Source organism: Protopterus annectens, chromosome 2.part1 (assembly GCF_019279795.1).
Source record: "Protopterus annectens isolate FY-2018-M chromosome 2.part1, PAN1.0, whole genome shotgun sequence".
NCBI classification, from domain to species: domain Eukaryota; kingdom Metazoa; phylum Chordata; order Ceratodontiformes; family Protopteridae; genus Protopterus; species Protopterus annectens.
The window spans coordinates 45,865,269-45,883,766 of record NC_056729.1 but is presented as its reverse complement, the minus strand read 5'-3'; the positions used below and the strand labels follow the sequence as shown (position 1 = coordinate 45,883,766).

The 18,498-nt window shown below is 39.6% G+C and overlaps 1 protein-coding gene across 2 annotated transcripts in view; it reads left to right on the top strand.

Annotated features, from left to right (window-relative positions):
- LOC122793959 (alpha-2-macroglobulin-like protein 1) overlaps positions 1-18,498 on the top strand; it is a 621,161-nt gene that overhangs the window by 342,997 nt on the left and 259,666 nt on the right. For both annotated transcript variants that reach the window (XM_044062013.1, XM_044062014.1), the window contains one exon: positions 6,851-6,934. In XM_044062013.1, coding sequence (XP_043917948.1) covers positions 6,851-6,934 — 84 coding nt within the window. The remainder of the gene's footprint in view (positions 1-6,850; positions 6,935-18,498) is intronic.

The following is an 18,498-nucleotide window of genomic DNA, read 5'->3' as shown; positions in this document are numbered from 1 at the left end:
TTACCATGTATTGGCTTGCCCACCCTATAAAACCCTCCACAGTGTGCACACATGCTACACTTTTTGAAACAAAGTACCACTGTACATTACAACTAAGTTTCTTGCCATAAGTTCTACACAATCCAAACATGCCATCCCTAGATTAAATCCATCTAAACCTCATGGGCATAGGTTTACCTTCATATATTTGATCACACGTGATCGACCGGCCACTTAAGCGAACCATTTCCACAAAATGTTCCAAATATCAATGTCTAATTCAACATTTCTGGCCATGCCACACCAGTGCTACCATGTGTCAAAAAGGGGGTGAGGTTTTGAAGTTCGGTTATGTGGAATTAGACATTGGAGACATTAGCACTTCGGTTTTCACGGAAGCTGTTTCAAACAGTAGGATTGATAGGAAAGTAAACCACATAGACATGCTGACTTGGCCATGATGTGCTATAAGGATGCACCAAATTCCTTTTAATGTCTTAATCTTCCATGTCAGATCAGTCTCCTACCGAATGCAAGTACTGAGAAATACCATCAAGTTTAGGAATCCTCTTCAAAAAAATTTTTGAAGATATTCCTAACACATCTGAAAAGTTATTGCAAAATAGTGACTATTTTTAAAATGAGTTTCAGGTCCTGCTGTCCTTTCATCTCTAGGTCAGTTGCTTCATATCTTGTAAAACTCCTCTAGTTCCAGAAGTTAATGATCCCAAGAAAGGGGGAGGAGAAATGCTGTTTAGAGTTGAGAATTTTGTACTTGCATAGTTTTGACGTCCAGTGGTTGTGAAAGCTACTGGAACATTTTCTTTGTCTTGGCTTTAGCTGTTTAATGTACTGGCCTCTAAATTGGGGATTATAGGCACATGTCACATTTGGGATTAATTTCACTGCACAGATTCCTAACTCAATGTCCACCTTATGGAATAAATTACCACTACAGGCTGAAATCCTCAACTTTAGTAGGTAGCTTATGGATGAGCCATTAAGCTCCTTTCTGTGGTAGTTTGATTTGCCTCCATCTTCATTAACTTGATCGATAACAGGTTAGTTTACCAGGCAATATGGCCGCAGTGGTGCAGCGGTTAGTGTTGTCACCTCACAGCAAGAGGTTCTCAGACTCTATTTTCTGCTGGAGCGCCTTCTGTGCAGAGTTTGCATGTCCTTTCTGTGGTAGTGACTTAAGGCATGCAGGTAGGTGCTAACATGTGTGGGTGTGCCTTCTTTGTAGGTTGGGTGCCAGGCTGGCAACTCGATACCGTAAACATTCACTGGCGATCATTAGTGGACTGGAGTTCTGCTGTGGCGACCCCAACAGGGAAAAGCCAAGACTGAGTTTACCAGGCAATTCTCTTGGGAAACTGGGCTAGGGTGTTTGGTAATCTTTTGGAGTATATGCCTACTAAGACTTGGATGTGATGAGCAAAATGGTGCAAAGGTTTTAATTTTAAGTAGGGATGTTTGCTCCATCGTGGTATCCCCTGTTGGAAATTCCACAGAGGAGATGAACTTATTTAGGTTTAATGTTGAAGTATACCTATGCTCTAGGAAGGAATATGCATTCTAGGGAAATGTGCAGTGTCAGATCAACAGGCAGTTCCAGCCTTTGGTGTTGGAAGACCAGACTGGTGTGGAATCTATTCCCACTGCAGGTGACTGAACTGTAGACAGAGCAGTGCAGCATTGGGGATAGGGGTGCTACATTACTGTGTGAAAATTAGGTCCATACATATGAAAGTAAATAGGTCAGTACATATCTGCCTGTCACAAACAAGATCAGATTTGGATACGAGGTGTGGGCCACAGATGTATGGTACTGACTTTGGAAAAATAAGCTCTTCAATGCACATACAAAAAAGCAAAGTAATGTCATGTCACCTTTACAAAACTAACATTGCTAACTTCAGCATTGCAGACCCTCTAGACACAACCTTCCTATCACTACTCAGGACTAATCACACTCTGATCAAGGTATATTGAAATGCCCAAGTTGCTAACCCCCTGAGGCTGTGAGCCATTGCCTTTAATGTACTCCTGCCCAAATTGAAATACATTTTTAAATGCACTTTCTGCTTGCAATAGTGTACTCCATCAGCTGAGAATAAAACATATATTTTTTTTGGGGGGGGTTATACACCTAGCTAAGGAGCACAAGTATCCCTGTACTATCATAGGTTCAGCTAGATGAATTTATTGCTCAATGCATTCCTCTACAAAATATTAAATGGGGGCTACTGGCTGCCACTCTAGCAGGCTGCAGTCCCGAAATGCACTAAATACTCAATTGTTCAGTTATAGGCCTTTGTTTTCCCTCTGTGAAATGGCTCATATTTGCAGATCTTGGGAACAATCTTGCAGGAGTTTCAAGAATATATACCAACTGACATTCAGGAAAAGTGACCATCTATTCAAAGAAAGTGCCAATGCTAGAGTAACTGGTAATCTAATGTACTAATGCTTGGATTCTCCTATATTGGTGGTTCCTTTCCAAAAATTGCAGGTTTAGTCTGCAACCTTACCACAAAAGTGGTTCAAATCGACCCTTTATACAGACAGTTTGAGCTGAGCAACAGGCTTTAATATTTTTGTATTTGACATTTCCATTGTGTATTTAAGCTTAATCATTAATTTTGCTAAATATTTTAGTAGCCAAGGTGACCCTGAATAGGTATGTATTTTTTCTGCTGCATGGAGTCCTTGGTACATCTTTTTAGTGACTGTTTAGTATTTGGTATAGTTCCCAGGAAATCTGTCTCCTGCCACTGTTGCTCTCTAGGATGAGTGGCAGCAACTTCTTTATGTTGTATCCCTTGTTTAAAGTAGAGAAATTGCAGTTTCTGTCAAAGATGTAAAGGGGGGGTGTAAATGAGTTTGTAGTACAAATTTCCTTGATATATTGCAACAGTATCAGTTCTGTGCATTTTTGGACTAAATTTAAATGGAATTCTGACAGGTTGGTCTGGGTATGATGTGCTTTTGCCCAAACAAGTTAAATTTTCAGATGAGACTAAAATTGAACAGAAAATACTAGGGTGAGTGTCTCGTGTAATGGGGAACATGATACCCTGGCTTGGCTTTTTGGCGAACAAGCTAACGGAAATCAGTTAAATTAAGGTGTACCTATTAGAGAACTCAAAGGCAGAGAAGTGCTGTTTAACAGGTGCAAACAGTAGTCTGGATATATTTATACCATTCGAAATATTTGAAAATTGACAATTTAGAAAAGATTTAGAAACCACCTTAGGTAGATGGTGGGTGCACTTAATAAATGGTCTTAAATTTCATAGGCTAATAAAGGGAGTGCTACTAGGCTATTGGAGGATTTTAGCCTGTGTTGGTATTTACAGTATAAGACTATTTTTGTCTACATCATAGTTCAGGTGATATTACTCTCTAGGTAATGAGTAGAGGATTGGAGGTTGTGTCTATACTAAAAATGGATACAGGAGTGCAGGCAGTTAATCAGTTTGTGCGCTTCAGTTTAAGTATGTAAACACAGGTTAACTCTACGGTAGTGTTACGGTTATTACTTCAGAATAAAGGTTAAGTGCAAATCTATAACCTTCTGAACGGAGAACAGGAAGGATGAACTGGTCAAGATTAACTGCTAAAGTTAATCATGTTAGATGAAAACATGAAAACTGTTTATTGCCATATGGATTTAAGCACGAATACAAGTTGGCACTTTCACACGCATCAGATCTGCCTACACATCTCTATGTGCAAGTATGAAGTGTTAAAATTAGAAATGAAAAAAAGGGGTAAAATGAATAAGGATTTAGAAAAGAAAATAGTTTAATCAAAGATATAAAGGATGTAAGCAGACTGGGTAGGAGGGGTAGGTGGTATGACCAGAAATCAAACCATTTAATTGGGAATAAAAACTGGAATAAGACTGACAATCCAATGTCAGAGTAATTGGAGCTATAGTGGTTAATATGTAGGGATACTTTAACATTTAGGAAAGCAAGCAGGTGTAGATCTTGTATCATAAAAATTTTGAAATATAGTAAAAAAATAAGGAAACCTTTGGAACCAGCCATTGGACTAGTGGGTGGGGATCATAAACCTTTACTAATTGGGTTTAGAGGGATGTGCATGAAGATAAATGATCTGGGAAAAATTAAAATGTTTTTAGAGTTGGTTTGAAGGGACTATAGTACAGTTAGCTAGGAGATTAAAAATAGATTTAAAACTGCAGGGGTATGTTTCTGTCCATGCATAAAGAGGAACCCTTAGTGATACGGACATGAATGGTTTAGCAGTGGGGGAATTTGAGTGTACAGAATATTAAAAGGAGACTAAAAGTAAATGAAATGGTGTCCCACCATGTGATAAAATAGCCAGTCGTACATGGGCATAAGGGGGTGACGTGTAATGGCCTGGAGGAGAAATAGGTTGGAGGAGAAATAAGTTGGATGGGAGGAGGGAAGAGCCAATTGAGGTAGTTATGTGAGGGGTAGGTTGGATAATGGATTAAGAGCAGGTACATGATAGATGGACTAAAGCCCACCAATATTCCAAGACCAATGTTTGAGGGGATAAGGACTCCTGGCAGCATTTAGAATAACCAATTGGTCTGCTTGAAAGAGTGACCGTGGCAAGGAGTCCAGTAGAAAATGGGATGGTTGACCAATGGAAAGATGAAAAGGGTTGGTCCATGATATGTGGAGGATTAAAACCTGTAGATGTGACCAAGAATAATATCCAGTCCTTTTCTGGAGACCAAACATTTGTAACGCTGTCAATGCTCTAAATTCTACATAATACTAATACTCCTTTAGGTGTCTACTATAGCCATGCTGATTGAGTTCCTGTCTTCACTGTATAGTCTGTTTAAATATTTGTGCTCATTTATCTTTTGTAAATGCTGCATTTAAATTTAATTACCAGTGCAGTATCAGCAGGGATGTACAATTTCACCAGTAGACTACTCTGCATTGTAATTCAAGGAGGCACAGCCTCTGGTTCTGGAACTTGTAGTTTAGTTCTTTCCTCATATTGCAGTTTTACACGGGGACGCACAGGAATTTGTAAGATTAAAATGCAGTTTGGCAATGCCAATGTGTACTGCTGCAGTGAGATTAAATTGAAAATGTATCCAAGGCTTCATTTCAGTGCAAAAAAAAAAAACTATACTGGAACACTAATAGTTATTTTGATATATAGTGCAGATTGAGTTTACCTATGGTAGGTGTGAAGACTAGTAGAGAAGGGGTGAAGGCTGACAGCCTAGTCGGATAGAATTTGATACATAATTCTGGCATTTGTAAATATAAAATACAGGCTTGTTTCTTAAATGAAAGAAAACACTGTACAATGTGAACTTCAAGATTGTAGCAGCATTGCCATCTACTGTAAGGAAAACAGCCAAGCATTTCAAATGTTTGAAATTAAAAGTTTTGTATGTCCTTTGAAGTTAGGATTTGGAGTTGATTAGTCTGGAGTAAGCATCCTGCCTATTGTTTTAAGGCTAAAGTTAATGACCAGAATTTTACATGTGAAATGTCCTTTATTGCTCTAAGTGTAAAAGAATGTAAATGCAGTTTTGGTGTGGCCTGGGAACCAGGAAAGTGTAATAAAATGGTGTAATGTTTTATCAGAACTGCAGTTTCAATTTGAACAGTGAGAACCAGAAATTAAGCATTTTTCTCTCAGCACTCTGCCTGTTGTCTTAAAGTTATTTCAGAAGTATGTTTTCGTGTAGTAATAGCTAGGAAATTAGTAAGACTGTTTTTCTGTTGCATCAGAACTGTCCTACTGTATTGTGTTAAGTTTCTGAACTTTCCTACTTAAGTTTGTGTGATCTCTGAACTCTAGTAGCACTGTGGTGTAGTGGTTGTCTTGTGTTTTTTAGTATTCAATATTTTAAAAACCTTTTACTTGTGGCTGGTTTGTGTAGAGATAAGTTGAGCTCTAGAGTACATTGCATATGTATAGAGGTTATTGTACACAGCCACTCTAAGCCTTAGACTGTTTGACACTTACCAATTGGATAATATTGCACAGTAATAATTAGGCACCCTTTTTAAGGGCCTTTGGGTAGCTGATAAGCTGGCGGTTGCAGTGATTACTACCGTATAGTCTGGGTAAAGGGGCACAGCTGGAGAATCTGTTAGCATTTCCCAGGAGTATCTGTGAAGTTGTACAAATACTTGCATCAGTGTGTGCGTGTCGGCTACTTGGGGCAGGGACACAAAGCACTGGCTGGACAGAGGGTACTGGAAGCTTGCCAGCTAGGCTGAGATCTGGATCCTATAGCTGTACCAGTGGGGAGTCTTACTGGGGACTTGGAGAGCAAGGGAGCAACCAGCCCCTGACTGATCTGTGTGCACTTGAGGGAAATTGAACTTTACTGTGTGCATTTGCTATCCTTTCCTCTTATGAGACACCCTCTCTGGTGTTAGTGGTGAGGATTGGGGCTCCTTGATTGCTGTCTAGGGTGCGGCCGTCACAGTAGGTTTACTGTTAACTTTTGCCAAAAATGTAGTCTCAAAAATGGAGACTAAACCTATAAATACTTTTGTGGGGGGGGTTAAGCCCCCTACTCCCTCATGGGAGGCATAGCCCCCACCCCAGAAACTATATGCCATCTCAACAGTTGCATTCCGTTGTGAATTGCTGAACTAAGACTACCACTGTACAGTAGTTTCCCATTTAGAAATAACATGGAAATGCTGGAGTTGAATCTCCATTTTTCTCCTAGGAATGAGTGATTTGAAAATTGGTTTGCAAGAAAATATAGCAACTGCAGTTGGAATGAAAATGAGTTGAGTACATCCTATCATAGAAAAATCATGACTGCCACATGATACAATAGCTACATTACTTAAAGCAAATATTTTCATTTCCACAGACTCTTCTGGTGAGGAAGACCTGGTTCTGCAACCCCCTGTTGATGCTGTAAATGATACTGCAAGAGTTGAAATCCTAGTAATTGGTAAGCTTCCTATTTTTCCAAGTCTTGCTTGCAGGGTAGGACTGTACTCTTAAAGTATATGACTAAAGGCATAGAACTGGAGTTGTATACAATACTATAAATACAAAGTTGCTATGTTTCGTGGTAGCATTCTAACTGAGAAGCGCGCAAACTACTTGTTGGCTTAGTGCATATTTTATTGGAGAAGAGCAAGCTATTATGAAATTTGCACACGTTTTTAGAGTTCAATGAACCTGAACCAGCATATTGAAAGATTATGCTTGCTGTTTTCTATACTCAAAAGATGGTGTTTACTAGTGAGAAGTCAAATTCTTGATTACCAGCTGTTTCACCAAGTATATTAGATGACATGCTGGAGTACTTTCTATAATGTTACGCAAGCTTTTAATTGTATGAATTAGTCCTGAATGTAGGCAAACCACCTAGGTGCTGTAACTGCAATGCATTCTTAGTACAGTTAGTCAAATCATTGCTTGAAAATGCAATTTTTTTTCAAAAGAACCAAGCCCCTCTCCGCAGTCAGTATACGTGCGTCTAGGGAGTTGCTGTGCTACACCTGTATTGCTAATCTACTTATGACATAGTGGTACAAGATTAGAGAAAAGCCTCTTCCCAAAATTTCCTCTTGGATGTGGAGCTTCAAAGTTAATAAGATTGGAGACTTGCCCATGCAGAACGGTTTTAGTTGCCCGTTTAGTGGCAGCGATGTAAGGGTCTTGCACATCTATTCACTAGGCAGAACTCCATAAACTATATCAGTCCCATTAGGAGTTTTTAGTAGTGTTGAAATAATTGTACTCCAAGGCTGTTTTTGAACTAGTTCCATATTACCATAACAGTATTAGAATTGGTGCAAGCAATTAAGCAGCAAATGTGTTTGTTTACAAAACAAATATCCTAGTTATTTACAGGTTTACAATAATTCTTGAGGCTAATTTTGCAATAGTTCCATTCCCACTCCATTTTTAATCATATTTATGAAAAATATGGTAGGGATGACAACTTTCTAGTAATTTTCCATTTTAAACAATGGGTTAGGCTAGAGGGTTTGGAATGCTCTGTTTTAATTTCTATCTATTCAATACTTCCAGAAGTTGTAGAAGTTCTTCAAAGCAAGGAGATGACCTTTTCTTCCAATTTCTCATAGTTCATGTATAATGGTTGCCATAGTATTGATCATTTAAACACACAAGGGTAAAGGAGCATTAGAATTAAATTTAATGTAAAAGTTTGACCAGAGATGGTAAAATGCTTAATGTTCTCCAAATAGCTTCTAGATGTCCTGGCTATTTTGGGTGTATGTGGGAGTTAAAATTAACTTTTTACTATTTAAGGTACTTTTTATAATTGTAATTTCCACCCAATTCCATTCTATCGTTGGGTTTTATTTCCATACACTACCTGATGTACCACTAGTCTGGGAAGGATTTTTCCTTTGTGTAGCTTTATGAAATGTGTCCATTGTATTATTCTGAATCCATTGACTCCGTCACTTAATTCCAGGGAAAATTTAGTTTAAAATGTATTTTTGCCTCGTGAATAGTCGTATCACTCTAATTTCTTTCCATTGACTCATTTAATCTCCCAATGATCCCTTGGTTATGCAAAATGGAGTTAGAGCAAGCCATTTTTTGTCACCTATAATACTTAAATATGATATGGAGAGACTACTGGATCATGTAGTTGAATAAGGATGAATACTGCAAACCTAGTTTTATTTTTTGTAATTCAGAACTATTGCATTCTGTTTTGCGTCTTAATTGTCAAATTAGAAGACGTAATACTATGATTTCCATTAAATATAAACATTCAGTAAATCTAATCAAAAGCACCAATGACTATACATCGGTTAGTATTGTACAAATCTTGCATAGCATGTTTACATGGTACACAACTACTATGGAGCAGGCTTTTCAGACTTTAGAGGAAGAAATGTAAACCGGTTAGCAAATGGGGATTTGACATTTCATGGATTACATTTTCCCAGGATGCACTTTCACCCCAGCTTACACAATGTTTCTTGAACTCTGTTTTTTCCTTGGTGTAGAACTGAACTGCTTGCCGCTATAATGCACATGTCTGGCACTATTGTATCTCTCTACACTGTTACTACCTTTTTAGTACAAGCTTTTAAAAAAAAAAAAAAAAAAAAAATTCTTGGAGTTAAATCACTTGTAATTCTTTTCAGTAAGCCTTATCCAGACATCCTATTACATTTTTGCATAGGATTTTGTCTAATACCACCTTTATTCCATGTATAATTTATAAACGTTTTTCCTGGTATGCCATAAGCATCTGAAGTTTAATTTTTTTGTTTTGGGACTGATAGTTAACGAATTTCTGGAAACAACCTTTTTATAAGTTAAACTTTAAAGGTATTGCATGTTTCTATTTACTTGGGAGAGATCTTCCTGTATTTTCTTCTTGCAATGCCTGCGCAATAATTTCAAGATGTCTTGTCCAAAGTTAGTACCTGATATTACAATGCGATTTGGTCTTCTGAATTGTGTAAGCCAGAAATATTAAACATATCCATAAATGTGCTCAAATTTATCTCTGTTAATGTTTGCTTTATTGCTAAATAAAGTAGGGTGCGGGGACATGCTTTGTGCTGCTATTTAAATATTCCAGTAGAAAAGCTCCTAACTTATACAAGCTTTTTTTTTCTTTGAATTTGCATTTAGGTATGTCATAGAGTTCCCAATTGTCAAAAGCTCTGGTCATATCTAGACTTATAAAAGTAGTTCTTTTGATAATAGCTGCTAATAGTGAGTCTGTGAATCCAGATTTATTGACTAATTTAGAAATTTCATCCTGTTTGCTAAAACAGGCGATCTTTTTTTCATTTTCAACCCATGACTTTTTCAAAATCCATTCTCTTTTTGGATCCAAGTAATTCAATATGTGGCATTTCTTTCATTTGAATATGTAGTAATTAAGTAAAAAAGGGAAACTGGCTAGACTTAAAATGGTCCACAAGGGCACTAGGCTAGTACTTCATATAAGCATTTCTTGTAAATTTCGCTGAATCAATGTTCAGGTTTCCTTTTTAGTACCCAAATTCTGTAGATTACATCTTCATTCCCCATTTTCAAGATATTTTACATAGCAACTATTTTTAATTAAATTTTCCCAGCCAGATTAATGTATTTATAATTTCACTTCGTAAGATATCCTGCTTTGTTTTTGAGTAGTCTATATTAAGAGGGAGATCATGAAGTGAAGACAACATGCTTGGGAAATCTGTGGCATCTCTCCTTGGAAAGATTTTGAATTTAAGTAAAGCAAGCTAGTTGATGGGAACATTTTCCTATACAAATTAAAATTTTTAATACATTAAATTTAAGTCCTAATAAAGGGTTGACCAATCACTTTCCCTGTTTTTCCTTCACTGTCACTGCAAAGCTGTGCACTGACACTGCTACTCAGCAGTCTTGCCTCTGAATCCCAGAAGTCTACTTTGATGTCCAGTGTCCAGCTTTTTTCAAAACAAATGCTCTTTTGTATATGGGAGGGCACAGCCAATAAGTATTTGAATCTTCATTAAAATCTAAAAGTACACATTTGTACCATAAATTTACATGACCCAGCAAAACATGGACAAATCACAAGGACAACTTACGATTGCATATAGGTGCTCTTTTCTGATTTCACTGCCAGTGTACAAAATTTGTATTCTGTACATTACAAACATTTTGAACTTTAAACCCAGGATTAATAATGCCAAATTAATGGTATTGGCCACCAACTGTCCTACATTCATTCCAGCAACCACCTGTTGATGTACTTTTCCTATGAAGTCCTTTGAGCAACTAATTAAAAACTGAATTTTTCACTGTCAAGATGCTTTTGATTTGCTTTATTACAAGTTTTTTTTATATCTGTAGAAATCTAATTTAATCAATCCACTTTTTCCCATTTTCCATATGCAATCAGTCTGGTCAACTGTAGCCATTCCTCCATAGGAGATGACTAGTCCGTCTACCTGGAGGTCATTTTTAGCCTACCCGTTTCAACCCAATGGAGTACTGTAGAGGTACTAGTAAATACCAAAGATTGCATTTACTGATGACTGCCCATGTCCAGGATGGTTGTGGGCACTATCCCTGGTGAGAATTTTATGGTGCTGCATCCCACTCATCCAGGTTCCTCTTGAATAGAGTTATAAAGGTTCTCTGTTTCATATGAATTGGTAGCCTGTTCCAAAAATATGGCCTCACTGGGAGATATGTCCCTCCACCATGTCCTATAAGTTGCAGGCCACATTTAAGTCCCTGGAACGGGTAGCCCTACTGCAATTTGATATGCAGTAAGTAATTAGATTTGGGTCTTGGGCTGCTCTGTAGGCCAGGCATAAGTCTCCCCTAAGAATATCTATATGATATAGAGTATAGTGACACGGATTTGTCAGGCCATGTGAGGCAGATGCAGGAGCACATTGAGCATGGTTAGAAACCTCTGAGGTCTCAAATTGCTGTAGGTCTTTAGTATGGTACATACCAAATGGGGTGTTGTACTCAATTTATGGGCTGGATTAAGTGCAGAGTATAGGGAGGGTTCTAACTTGCTCTGGAGACAATGCCTTTGCTAATCAAGTGAGCTACATGGAAAGCTTTCCTTACAATGGTAGACATGGCTATCAGCTATCAACCTGTGATCCCAGGGCCCTTACCATGTCATGGGTACTTAGGGTATTTTGATAGTGTGAAGGGACATTCATTGTGCTGACGGGAATGATGCATTTGTTTACATTCAATTTGAGACACTGACTAATACACCAGTCAGTCTGTGTGACACCATCCTGAACTATACTGACATTTGGTGATTCAGTGATTGCAAACTCGGTCAGCCACAACCCTTTAGTTTTCACATGAACATCTGATTATGGCACAGTAGGGGGCCTGGCACTGACTCCTGTGGCACCCTGTTAGTAACAGGTCTGGTTGTGGGTTCACCCATTTTGATGGCGTCTGGTTTGTGAGCCAGTTGGCAACCCATCTTGTGTTTAACACTAGTCACTGTTGCATGTCTTCCTTTACACAGTCCATGCATCTCTTGGCTGGATGCCCTTGGGTCCTGTTGCCTTCTTCCTGTCTCCCATCTTCAGATTATCTTCTGCTTTTCTGCACATGTGCCTGAACAACCTTGTTATATTCTGACCTTTTCTGCAGTTAGCTACTGGTTTCTGTTAGATTCTAATTTAATCTGTCCCACAGTGCATCTCCACCTGTAGCTCCCTCAGTTGCTCTGCCTTGACTGCCCAGGTTTCTGTACTATACAGTAGTACTGTTTGCCTCACTGTTTTGTACACCCTACTTTTCACCTTTGGCATTCTGTCATACATTACTGCTGACACTGCCAGTTGTTTGCAGCCCCTCTAAAGCTTTGACCTCATTCAGACTTCAGTTCTCAGCTATCCTTCCCATATATTTGAAGCTGTTAACCTGCTCCACTGTTTTCCTGTCTACCCCATTTCTCAGCTGCTTCTGATTTCCCATTTGGTATTAAGTCTTCTGTACCAAGTGTCATTCCATGTGCCTTCAGTTTTGGATTCCATTCCCCTATCCTTTGAAGTTCTTGCTCAGTCTGCCTGTAATGCCACATCTGCATAAAGCAACTTTGTAGATCTGTTGCCTCCAGCTTGTTTGCTAATGTACATAAGCAGTATTAACAGCAGTGGGCTTTGAGCCTGATGCACACCCACTCCCACTAGCAACCCCTGCAAGAGACCAAACACTTCATACTTGAGTCATTAGGTCCATGTACTTGCACCAAATATACCAATGTTTCTGGGACTTTGAATCACTTCCGGGATGCCCAAATCCGCTTTCTTATAACCCTGTTATTGGCTAGGAATGCCCAGTTGGACTCTTGCATCATTCTAGTCCATTGGGTCAGTTGTGCTGCATCCTGGTCTGAATCCAAACTGCTGATTGTCCAGCTTTCTGCTACTCTGGGTATTGATCACTTTCTCCAGAACTTTCATGCAATGTGAAGGGTATTGCTACCTCTGTATTGCCCACAGCTGTAATTGTCCCCTTTTTCTTTAACTGTGGCACTAGTATGATTTCCAGTCATCTGGAATGTGCCTTTCTTTCCATTGCTATGAGCTGCCTGTTTATCCTCTCGTGCCCAGCATCTTTATCATATCTGCTGTGACATGAGCCTGCTGCTTTCCCTGACCTTATTTTCCTTGGTGCCGTTTGATGTGGTTGGGCTACTTTCATCATAGGTTGTCTGGGCAGTACAGCTTCTGAGGGTTTTCTTCATTCAGAAGCTGCTGGACGCACTTTCCATCTGCCATTCTGTGGATTGGTGAGCATGTTGCCAACATCCTTTATGAAGGGTGTTTGATTATAATCGTTGCCTTGCAACCTGATAGTTTTCATGCCATCTACTGAGACTCTTTCCAGAAGCTGGTAGAATACCTCTGCCTTTTTCCTTGCTGTTCACAATTCCTTTCCTAGTCTCCTTTGGTAAAGATGCATCAGGCTAGGAGGCCATACTGGTTGGCTGTTTCCCACTTTTTTTCCTGCATCATTTCTTCTGGACTTCTGCATTCCACCAACTTTCTTTATGTACCTTATTTCCATATCTGGCTTTACTGCATCTGTTCTGTAGCAATTACAGATACTGTTTTGAGATGCCATTCAACTCTAGCTATTTCATCATCTTAAGGTGCTACAGCCCTGGGTAATTCCTTGAACTGTTCTTTGTCAAGTTGGTTTTCAGGTCTTAAGCCTGGTCTCTGACCTTAGTCTTTTCTGATCACTGCTTACAGCTGATTGTGGCAGACTTTCACTGTGGATGACTGCAATCTGATTCCACCCCACTTCCTCTACCTTACTAGGAGGAAGTCTACATGAGTTGCATGTTGGTCACTCTTGTATGCAGTCTTGAGTATTCTGAACCATGTGCTGGCTATTGATCAATCATTTGCCAGATAGAAGTCTAGGACACCTCTAATCCTGTTGCCTCACCTGTGTTGGACCCAAGCAATCCACATGCCCTGTTCTCTCTCAGTATGTATTCTGGTCACCCATTATCAACACCAGTTTTGTTATCCTGCTTTATCTATTGGGTCCTACAAATGCTGTCTGAATGTACCCTTCCTCAAACTGCTGTGGAGCATAGGATGAGGTTATGAATACTGCTCTATCATTAGGATGATAGTCATCCGTCTACCACTAATGCCCCTTACTGTCTTTTGAAGCCTCTCCCTCGCCACAATTCCCATACTATGTCTAGCCTGTACTGAGTGGCAGACTCTTTTTTTTATTCCAAGCCCAAGTAGCTTTGCTGCAATACCCTTACATCTTGTCTCCTGGATACCTAGGCTATCCAGCCTCTACCGTCATGTCCACTTCACACTCCATCCTGTCCATGAACCTACATGGAGTATAGTAATTAGCTCGTTTGGCAGGTTAATTTTATGCCCAACGTTTACCCCATAGAATCATCCCAGGTAATCTAAGCTGGGCAACAGCTGGCTAGTAGTTTTACGGCAGTTGCGTACTAGTCAATGGGGTATGTATACCCCTTGCACTGCTGATGGGCCCCTGCCATAGGTCTGAGTATGCTGTGCCCTAAACCCACTTATCCCCAAATGAGCATGGGTATTTGCTGATATTGGTCAACATGACATTCATCTAGAGCAAAGTTTACTTTGAGTGGCTAGTCCTGCCAAGGTGCAGAGTTTGTGATCCACTGTGCACCACAGATAACCAAAGTGGTTGGTCTATAGATTGTGCCATATAGGGGGAAGAGTTGTAGTCTGTCAATTCCATGCTTGGGTGAGTTTTGACATGGAAAGTTTTTTTTTTTAGATGCTTGAAAAACCCACAAAGACATTGACAGCATGCATACACTAAACTGGTATTGGCCAGAGGTCGGGATCAAGCCTTGTGCATGAGGTGACCTTCATTATGCAGACTGGTTTCATTTACTAAAGTTTACATTTGTCAGCTGAAAACATTCCAAGAAAAATATCTGGTGCTGTGCTAAAGTCCACCAAGCAGTAAACCAGTAGTCCAAAAAGCAGAAAAAACCAAAGTGGAACACTGCTATGTTGAATCTTTTAATATCCAAAACAGATGAAAAAACAGATAAAAAACAGGATGAGCGCTTTCGGGATAAACCCTTCATCAGATAAAGTGGAGACATTTAACACACAATTTTATATATTCTAACAGCCAATCAAGATCAGTGGAAAACCCGCCTATTTTGTAGGACAGGTTTGATAGGTATAACTTCATTTAAGCCAGGTTTAAATGAAGTTATACCTATCAAACCTGCTTTTTGGTCAGCTGAAAACATGCAAGTCTTGCCACATGATCCACACAATATTAACAAAATGCCATGTGTATATTCCAGGAGTGTGATTATTAAAACTAATTTGACTATTTGTAGACTAGAAATATTTATACAGATACCTCCGGGCAAAAATTGATTAGATTGGGTGGTATATCAATAGACAAGTATTCTAATTGTGACTGACTATCCTGTCTTCATGTTGGGAGCCTTCACTGGTCTTACATGCCTTACTAATGAAATGTCACGGGTTTCACCCCCTTGTTTCTAATATTAGCTTCTGTTTTTTTGAAGGGGGAGCCACTATAGAACTGTTAGACCCATTTGCCTCACTGTCCCTATAAAATCTCTTGTGCACTTGATGTATTAAAGAAAAAGGGTAACACAGCAGGAACCAAATTTTAATTAACAAAAATTCTATTCCAGTTCCTTGAATGTACCTTGGAAGAAAGGTTCAGTATTTCCAAGCCTTGCAAGAACAGTCAGTCTTATTACAAATGCAGAATCTAGTCTTCTAACAAGTCATAATTAACTTTCAACTTACCATTCCAGTAGATTCTCTGTTCAGCCCAGTCTTACTGTTTCAGTACAGTAACAACAAAAGGGTTATGAATGTTTAGACTTCTCTAACCCTTCATAGGTTCATAAGTTCATAGATTAGTACTAAGCTAACTGCCCTTGCGAGCCATTTTAAGCCTAGCCAATTATCCCTTGAGACTAAAGTGTTTTCCAAAATTTAAAAGCTAGACAACATCTGAAATATTTTGCATTGTCAAAATTATATTTGTATCTGCCAGGAGTGCTTGAAATGCATACAACAGACAAAGGCCAGAATGCTTTGCCATTCTGATCTTGGCATTTTCCATCAAAACAAGTCCAGGTTCAAGCTCAGCCTTGTCCTTCTAGGCTGTGTCCTATCTAGATTCCTAGGTACTTAACTGTGCTGGTTTACAAAGATTCTTATTAGGGTTTGCAAGTGACTAATATATAGAAACCGCCTTGTCTTGTATCCTAACACACCAAACTAATAAAACTGGAAAAATCTACATCCTGCTTGGGATTTGTCGATGTATCAACAATATTTGCTATAAAGTAATCTCACGTTTAAACTCCCTACAACTGCAGGGTTAGGAATAGAGCAAACAAAACTGCCTTGCTTTGTACCACTATAAAGGTTAGGCAGACACATCCCAACATGAAATGCAAATTAGCATATTAACAGCTACACATAAACTGCTTGTTCTCATGGTTTTAATGGGGTTGTATGAAGAAACCAACTTGCACCGATACATCAAGGAGACTGCCTCTTTCTACGAAAGGTTTCTAGTGTCAACCCTTGGCAAGATATTTGCATTATGTTCTGACCAAAGTTTGCTGTTGTAACACCACTACCTAGTGTTACAACAGTTGCTGAATTCCTGTTGCTATGAGCAATTGCAGACTTCATTTCATGTTGATCCTATCCCAGTTTAAAACGGTCAGAACCAGTTTCCTGCCTGAGCAGTATTCTCTACTCAGAATTGTTGCGCTATACCAAGAAAATACAAGTTTGTTGTACAGTAAAATGCCAGTTGTGAAATAAGGTTTCCAAGTACCTAGTGTTGGCAGTTAGATTGGATACTGTGCTCCGAAATGAGTTGTAGCAAATTGTCCCCATTCAGTAATGCAAGTGTCCCATTAAGTAAATGAGCATATCACAGAAGGCAAGAATGTATTGCTGCGGTTTTAAAATCTTACCTTGGCACAGTATACCTTAAGATGAAAAGCAGTTAAACTTAAGATCTACCTTAAATGTTACTTTGGCAGGTCAACACCGACAACTTGTGCAGTACAGTCAAAAGAATCCTACTATCTGGTAGTTTCAATGCTTTTTGGTTCATCTGACCTCTTGTAAACATCTGACTTCAGTAAAACATCTGGTCTCTGCAGTAAGAAATGTGCTCGTGCATCTCAAACTGTAAGCTGCAACTATTTCTGCCTTCTCATAGGTAGGTACTAGGCAATCTGCCCAAGGGCCTATGTAAGCCTAGCCAACAAAGTTCCCCTGGCTTACGCCACCCAAGCAGTTATTTTACCTTGCCACTGTCTGGCAGAGATACAAGTGATCCCCAGGGTGTATTTTCTATTTCCCATCCACTCAAGATTTTTCTTGAGTGCTAATGAACTTTGCTTGACATAGATGGGTAGCCTGTTCCAGAGTATGGGAAGTCTCTGGGACAGGAATCTATCCCTCCAGCATGTCCTGCTTATTGTGGTGACAAGGTTTAGGTCCCTAGTGCATGTAGCTCTGAGGGATTGGGATTTCTTTAGGTGTAGCATGTCCAACAGCTCTGGGTTTGACACAGCCTAGTACCTACCTACGAACCTATATAAAGCTATCGGCCCTGTGGCCTATACAAGCCCAGCCAAAAAGGTACCCTGGCTTTTGCCACCCAAGAAAATTATTTTCCTGTGCCACTGTCTAGCAGAGCCACAGAGGTGATCCCCAGGGTGAATTTTCTATTTCCCATCCAATCAAGATTTTTCTTGAGTGCTAATGAGCTTTGTTTGATATAGATAGGTAGTTTATTCCAGAGTATGGGAAGTCTCTGGGACAGGAATCTATCCCTCCGGCATGTTCTGTTTATTTTGGTGACTAGGTTTAGGTCCCTAGACCATGTAGCTTGGAGGGATTGGGATTTCTTTAAGTGGAGCATGTCCAACAGCTGTGGGTTTGACATAGCTTTGTATGTTGGGCAGAGATCACCTCCGAGTAGGCGATATGCGACTGAGTAGGCGATATGCGACTGAGTAGGCGATATGCGACTGAGTAGGCGATATGCGACTGAGTAGGCGATATGCGACTGAGTAGGCGATATGCGACTGAGTAGGCGATATGCGACTGAGTAGGCGATATGCGACTGAGTAGGCGATATGCGACTGAGTAGGCGATATGCGACTGAGTAGGCGATATGCGACTGAGTAGGCGATATGCGACTGAGTAGGCGATATGCGACTGAGTAGGCGATATGCGACTGAGTAAAGCTAGAGTTTGAGACAGTCTGCATAGGGCATCTGTTTGAGGCCAGTAATCCTCTTTGTGAGTTATTTCTGTGGCCTTTCCAGTTGTAGATGTCTTGAAGTACATACCAAAAGGGGCATTCTACTCATCACTCGGACCCATTCTAGAGTGCAACAATGACCTTTTTTTTTTTCTGGATGAGAAACCTTTGTGATGGTGTACCACATAGGATTCCCTGACTACTGTGGTTATA